General features: G+C 45.5%; 1 protein-coding gene across 1 annotated transcript in view; it reads left to right on the top strand.

The window, feature by feature from the left end:
* ptk7b (protein tyrosine kinase 7b) overlaps positions 1–8145 on the top strand; it is a 123385-nt gene that overhangs the window by 73284 nt on the left and 41956 nt on the right. Inside the window, exon 2 of the mRNA XM_080740463.1 lies at positions 3713–4009. Within this exon, the coding sequence (XP_080596589.1) occupies positions 3713–4009 (297 nt within the window). The remainder of the gene's footprint in view (positions 1–3712; positions 4010–8145) is intronic.

Here is an 8145-nt window from a genome sequence, read left to right as displayed (position 1 = left end):
GCTGCTCCAGTGGGGGAAAATGTACTCACTTTTTTGTCTTGTTTTAAAGTATCAGTATTGCAAAGTAGAGGTACTCTGTTACAAGTAAACGTCTGGAATAAATGTACTTGAGTTTAAAGTAACAGAGTACTGTACTTGCAATACTGTACTTTAAACAAGACAAAAGTAAAAGTACTCATTATGCAGAATGTAGTGGAGTAGAAGTACAAATATTGGAAATTGGAAATACTCCAGTAAAGTACAAATAACTCAAAATTATACTTTACAGTACAGTACAGTTCTTAAGTAAATGTATTTGGTTCCTTTATTATTTTACACCACTGTGCTTTCTCGTTATCTGTCTGTCTCTCTGTCCGTCTGTCCTGTCTCTCACCCCCACCCTCTCTCTCCCTCTCTCCTTTGAAGGGCCCTTGCTGGGTTGGAGTTTAGATAACTTTTGGCCTTCTTATCTCTTTGAAATGTCACTACAGAGTCAGACGAGCATTCCCTTCCCTTCTGCTGTCTGTAGTGACTCATTGAAAACAATGGCCTCATACCAGAGCATTGATTCTCTTGGACGTGGACAGATGAAATGTTTACAGGACGTGATGCCAACAATGTGACCATGTGTTTACCTTACTGTGTGTGTGTGTGTGTGTGTGTGTGTGTGTGTGTGTGTGTGTGTGTGTGTGTGTGTGTGTGTGTGTGTGTGTGTGTGTGTGTGTGCGCGTGCGCGCGCGCGCGCGTGCGTTTCTGGGAGTCTCATCTGTGTTTTGCGTGTATAGCTCTGCACGGTCTTATAGCATTGTTTGTGTGTGAGCGCCAGCATGCATACGCGTCTGTGGAGTGCATGCATGTGTAAGCATGCCTTTGTGTGAACTTGTGTGTGTGTCTGTTTATATGAGTGGTAGAAAGGCAGGGCTTGGGTGTATTTGGGTTATGTAGGTCAGGGTGCCTTCTGTGTTTGAACACTACAGTAAACTGGCAGAGTTCCACAGACATGATAGACTTTGCCTCACATTCCCTGTAGCCAGACCCCCCCCATACATACACACACACACCACACACACTCTCTCTGTGTGTCTCTCTCTCTCAGTCTGTCACTCTGTGGTATGTGAGTGAGAGCCTTATCTCTTTGCTCTGTCTCTGTTGGGACTTCTCCCAGGAGCCAATCCCACTCTGTACTAATCTGAACCTACCAACTCACACTCACACAGACGTTCACTCTCTCTCGCACACTCATACTCACACCACACACGCACACACACACACGCGCACGCACCCAGAGTTGCACACATATGTCAGCATGTGTCTCAGATGAAGCGATCAGCTCTGCTGTGTCTATCTCTAAACCCAGGCTGATAAGTTCTCTCTGCAGCCGAGGTACACTATTATGTTTGTTGGCACACACCGGGTCCATGTGCTTGGCACGGCACATGGAGCCATGGCTGGCAGTCTGCCAATAGAATGTGATGATGATCACGGGAGGCAGATTAACCACATGAACCCTGGCGTTTCCCTATTCCGGGGGAGAACAGATCTACAAGCTCACGAGCTTGTAGTTTGGCTATTTCCGGCAAACTGATTTGATGCAGAGGGAGATGCTAGCAGCTCTAATATGGAGTCCGAGGGGGAACCCGGCCAACTCAGACCCGAGGCCGATTCTACAAATGTCGTCTAAATCTTCCTAACAGTTTTGAGGGAAAAAAAAAATCTACATCAGTGGTTCTCAAACATTTTCATGTGCTATGAGCTTGTATATCTGCTATTTTTGAATAGCCAAAGAAATCTAAAATGACACAGATGCTTTCCCAGGTTTTACTGGTTTAAGTGGTTAAACATTATGGATGACACCTGATGGTTCATCTGCCATTTGTACACAGATGGAACAGATACGTAGACGCTTGGTTTAAATACTGTAGGTGAACTGTTGGCGATCCGTATGGGTGTTGGAGGAAGTGGTTTGGATTTGAAACTGGTTTGTGTGCCCGACCCGTTGTAGTCTTATGGTAGAGACAGTGCTTGTAGTGTATAACCTTGCCTATTGTAATATGCAACATGCTTTGCCTATTGTAATATGCAGCATGCTTTGCTTGTCTCTCATAAAGGACAAGGTCTGAACACAAAATAGAAGGTAAAAGTCTGACTTAATTAACGGCTTCTTCAATGTCACTTTTCCGTTGTAAACGGAAACAGTCGCTCATTTAAATACAGTAGTCTTCCTCCATGCTTGCCTGTATGTCTTGTCTGTCTTGTCTTTATATGCCATGTGTCTGGATGGCCAACTTGGCCACCTGTGGCCAGACAAAGGCTGGTCTGATGAAAAGATGGACAGGCAGGCAAAGAAGGAGAGGAGAAGACAGGAGGCAATACCTCAGCTCATCTGAAGGAGGCCGTTTGATTTAACCCTATTGAAAGATCTCCAATTTACTTGGCTTCAGCCTTAAGGGAGAGAAGCCGCATGCACACACACACACACACACACACACACACACACACACACACACACACACACACACACACACACACACACACACACACACACACACACACACACACACACACACACACACACACACACAGGTGGTTTTCTTAAAGTTGCCTCTACCGGTGGACCTTTCCCTGTGATAACAGGTCTTGACATCTGGTATGATGATGACATCTGGTATGATAACATTGTGTGATGCAGGCCAGTGGAAGGCATGCCTGCCGTGTCACACTGAGAAGTTGGTTATTGATGAATTTGCGGTGGCTTTTGTCCAAACAAGAAGGCAGAGTGCAGCTGCGGAGTTCAAACGTGAGCCGGTCAGCCCTTGCTCAGTGATAACTTACTAAAACTACAACTCTTTGAAACTAAAAGGTGATGAAGTTAGCATGTCAGCTGAACATATGATGGCATCTATCTGTTCTCTCTCACCTTGTTCTATCCATTCATATCTGTGGTCTAGACTTAAATTGTCTTTGACCAGAATCGGTGTAAAACCAGCTCCTATTCTCTAGTGAGATGTGGCTAAATAGAGCAGAAATAATTTCTCTCACCGCCGGGCCCCCAAATGTTGAGCCAGTGGAAATAAAAGATTTAAGTGCGTCTGTGGTTGTATTAGTGCTACATCCTGTCTTAGGCAAGCATGTTTTAGTGCGTGTGCACATGCGTGTTTATACGAGCCCACATGTGCCTGTCGTAAACGCATCCTTTCGACTCCTTTTCATGAAACACAAATTCACCAAGGGCTATTAAGATTACTGTCTACGTGTTACGTCGCGATAATTTTATGATGATAATGTTTTGCACTTAACCAATAACGCCTAAAGCTCAAATGAGTCCAAGAAAGCCTAATGAATGGAAAACCCAGTAAAATGCAAACAGTAGCCTCATTCTAATCCATTGGTTCTCAAAGTATGGTCCAGGGACTCCCAGGGGTCCTTGAGGGAGTTCTAGGGGGTCCCCAGCTAAATGGGAACCAAATAATATTAATAAACTTTTTTTATTATTATTATTTTTAATTTATTTTAGTAAAGATAAATTAATGGACCCTTATGGGTATTTAACTCAGAGAGTGTCTCCGAGTTAAATTAACATAGATTTTACAAAATAAATTGGGGGTCCCAGAGATAGAAATGCCATTAAATGGGGGTAAGTGTCAATTTGGGGGTCCTTGAAAAAGTTTGAAAACCACTGTTCTAATCGTGTCTTTTTCTTTCCCTCACTCTGCATTATTTCTCTCTCTCTCAGTTCTGTCCATCCAAGCCTCTGCCATCCAGTTCACCAAAGAGCCCAAGTCCCAGGATGCGCTGCACGGCCGCAGCGCCATGCTGCGCTGCGAGGTCAGCGACCCGGCCGACATCCGGTACGGCTGGCTGCACAACGGCCAGGCCCTGGAGAACACGGAGCGGCGCTTCCAGGAGGGCAGCAACCTCAAGTTCACGGCGGTGGACCGCAAGATGGACGGCGGCAACTTTGAGTGCGTGGCCCACAACGCCGCCACGGGAGAGGAGCTCCACTCGACCAACGCATCCTTCAATATCAAGTGTGAGTGTCACCTTTCACCCCCCCACCACCCCTCTCTCTCTCTCCCTACCATATCTTCAGCCACAAGAACGTTTTGAATGTTTATTTTGCCCTTATGGGATTCTATAGTTATAATTGCCGGCCCTCCTGGGGTTTCAGAATTTTGCGAAACAATGGTCCGATCCAATTTCTGGATGGAAAAAAAAGAAGGCAAAACAAAAGTCACGGTATAGAGTGTCAGTGCGAGGCTGGAGGAATGTTTGTGTCTCGTTGGTACCTTGTTCTCTGTGGCTTCCTGTTCCTCCCCGCCTCTAAAGAGGAAACTGGATCTGTTGTGTGCCACCATGCATGTGCTTCTTGTATCGCTCTTTTCTCCGTTTGTGTAAACACTCTCCCCTTTCCCCCGCATCACCTCAAAAAGGCTTTTGTTGCGGAAATTACTGAAATTCACCTTCCAGCCATGTAATTATTTAGGTCTAGATTAACGCTGACCCTATTCACTCTGACATCGTATTCATGATGGGATAGCCCCTTCCCCCCCCCCCCCTCTCACACCCATCCCACTTTCCCCAACACATTATGCCATTAAGGCATAACCAACCTCCAAAGTTATGCCTCAACTGAATGGCTTTTTTTTGCTGTCTCAGCAACTAAATAACAATGTGATGTTGAAGCCCTCAGGTACCAGTTGCTGTTGGAAAAAACTAGGGCTTTGTGTTTCAAGAACCCCCCCCAGGTTTGTGCCATTGCTAGTGGTTGACTAGCAAAGCTGGAAACCATAACGTCTCCTCCCTGACCATGCACACACACACACACACACACACACACACACACACACACACACACACACACCCCTTCACCATCTCCGCCTGTGTCTGACTGGGACGTTCTTTTACCCCCGTGCTGACAGTTTGGACTTGTTTAAAGGCTGATTACAAGAACAGACTGTGTGCGGAGCTCCTGGTACCAGACCAAAAAGAGAGAAGGAGAGACGGCGAGAAAGACACAAATGCACAAACACACACACACACACGCCGACATGCACGCTCGCACAAAGCCAAGAGAAGCAGAGAAAGGGCTGAAGTTCAACCCAGGGTCTGTGATCTCCTTCCACCAGCGGCTGTCAGTGGACTGTGACTCCTAGCTTGGACTCGCGGCGTTGAAAGTGTGAGCCAGACCGAGCCACAGAGAAATAAGCATCATATTTCTCAAGCCCTCGTCTGACCTGAGGGGAAATCCCTTTATGTGCTGTAAGAGAAAAAAAAAGATTTAGTACATCAATAAAGATCAACCGGCGTAATGACACAGATAAAGGAAAAAAAAAACATCAAGATAAACATGAAGCGCCAGTTTTGATGAGTTGCCGTCATGACAGAGAACAATCTGCCAGGTCATTAAGATTCCCATCCAGAACAAGGATGTGTTTTGTTTTATTGGATTGCATGTTAAACATCAGGGAATCTTAAGAGTTCTTGCTGATAGTCATTCAGTGACAGCAAATTCACAGAACAGGCCATTAGCGGCTCACCGAATGCTTTTGTGCATTTATTAGGGTGATGATGAATATGGCAGTGTTTGTGAGCTTGCGGTAATAGAGAGGGAGAGAGACATGAGTAAAAAATGTGTTAGAATGTTTCATTACAATGGCTGTGTCAATGTAATACTCCTTGACCGTGCATCCCGGACGTTAGATTTGCGCACAAAAAACATTGCCACTTGTCGTCGTTGTGTATCAGAGGTTTAGTGATGAGTACAGCAGAGTTAATAATAATAATAATAATAAACCTTTTCAACAGAGTTTACAAAGTGATTTACAAAATAAAAGTAGGCTAAAATGAGCTAATATACAATATGCCAGAGACAATGTCAACAGCAGAAGAGATGATAAATAGAACGCAAGAAATGAACAGGGTTTTTAGGAGAGACTTTAAATAGTCTTCTCAATCTGATCTCTGGTCAGTCATTCCAAAGACTAGGGGCCCTGATGGAAAGTCTCATTACCTTTTGTTCCTTAATCTTGAATTAGGAACAGCCAGAAAGGTAGCATTTTAGGATCTCAGAGAATTTAAAAAGGTCTGAAATATAACTGGTAGGCAAGCCCATCTGAGCTTTAAAATGTTATCAGTAATTTATAAAATGATAGGTAAATTGGTAAAACGCTCTTGTGCCTGTTAAAATCCTTGCAGCTGCATTCTAGACAAGCTGCGGGCGGGAAAGAGACTTTATTAATAAGCGGTTCTGAGACCACACATGCACGTGACATACCTATCATATATACATACTTACATAAACATGCATGTTTATGAGTGGCCATGTTTGTATGGATTCTCTAGGCCTCTATGGTCTGGTCTCCCACCCGTAGTGTTTGTGCGCAGTGTGTTCATTTAACCCATTTGACTTGAGGACAATTCTAAAAACGCCTTCTAAATCCTAACCTTAAGTTCTCTGATAAACTTGTATGTAAAAATGTAGGTTGCTATACTGTACATAGCAACAACAACCCCAAAAGGGTTTCCCGGATTGAAAGGTATAGTAGTTATGTATTGGGGTCCCCCGCTGTGAGAGTACAAATGTAACCAAATGGAGATTTGACTACATTTTACTAAGGCAATGCGTAATACAGATAAGGCATACTGTAGCTGCGGGACAGTTATTATGAATGGATGATGTAGTGTTTGTATTAATACCGCTGGCTGAAACATACGTGCTCATGAGCCCAGGCCTACTAGCGTCCTAACAATAGCTGCGTATCAGTCGGATAAGAGAACAGTTCCTGGAACATGGACAGCGTAGCCAGGCTCCTTCAGTCTGACCTCAGATAGGAAAACCACTTAACGGCTGCTTTTGTAGCAAGAGCTATTTTGCCATTATCGTACCATAAAGGAGAGAGGAATTTACAGCGCTGCAGCACACGCACGCACGCTGCGCCGTACGCAAACATGTTCTCTATCTTAACGGTATGATTATGCGGGTGCCGTAAATCATCCGTAATCACTCCTCTCCGAGCAACATCTGTCCGCGTGGATTGACACAGTTTGTCTTTTTTCTGTCATATTCGCGAGTTAAGTCTGCCCTTCTCCGCATCACCGCACTCCGGATCGGTCGACCCCGTGTTTTGACAGATGTAGTCGTATTTCCCCAACACGCGTTTAACGGGCGATAAAGCCGCACACGCCCTTTGAGCAACCCACCCACCCCCCCAACCCCGCCGGCATTAATTTTGAATGTGCGTGCGCTCATGTGTGTGCTACTTTGCGTGTAGTGGAGACGAGGGGGGTTTGTGGGGGGGTGGGGGGCCTGGGCGATACTGTACTTTGTACTGTACTACTAGAGACCGTAGTCCACTCCCAACCCCCACCCTCTCTCTCTCTCTCTCTTGCCACCTTTCTTTTGTGGAGCAGTTTAGCCAAGTGCAGCTGGGTTTGCGAGGGAGAGAGTTAATCTATCCTGCTCTCTCAATGGAGTGGTGGTCTAATCCCAGCCGGTTGAGAATAGTCATTTTGAGTAATTATCCCCTTATGTTTCCTAATGGAGGTTTTAGACCCCCCTCCCTCCCCTCCTTTTGTCCTGGCCTGGTCAGCTCTGTGGGTCCCCACAGTAAGAGCGCTTCCTGCTGCCGAGGCATCAGGATCTCTATTGTCAGTGTGTTTTGTTGGTCCTGGACCAGCAACGGCATCTCTCCTCCCTCAGTATAACGAGATGCTGGCTTCATGACGCACGCACGCACGCACGCACGCACGCACGCACGCACGCACACACACACACACACACACACACACACACACACACACACACACACACACACACACACACACACACACACACACACACAGTAAATAGAGATGCAGAGACACACAGATGGAGCGCTCTGTGTGCAATCTGTGCATTCATATTCAATAATCCCTGCCACATTTTGCAAACACACGACCACACACAGAAAGTAAATAGAGTGACACAGACACACAGATGGAGAGATCTGCCTGCATTCATATTGAATATTTCATTCTACGCAACCCCTGCCACATTTTTTGAAAAAACACACGCATGCAATCACGCACACACTCAAGCTAACACAGTATCACATTTTAATGAGCTACCGTTAGTCTCTCTCCCATGCAGCATTTTGAGCGTCTCGTGTTTCCCCAGCTGCCTCAGTG

This window comes from Nannobrachium achirus, assembly GCF_963921795.1.
Source record: "Nannobrachium achirus genome assembly, chromosome: 13".
Lineage (NCBI taxonomy): Eukaryota > Metazoa > Chordata > Actinopteri > Myctophiformes > Myctophidae > Nannobrachium > Nannobrachium achirus.
This window is presented reverse-complemented; position numbering and strand designations above follow the sequence as displayed.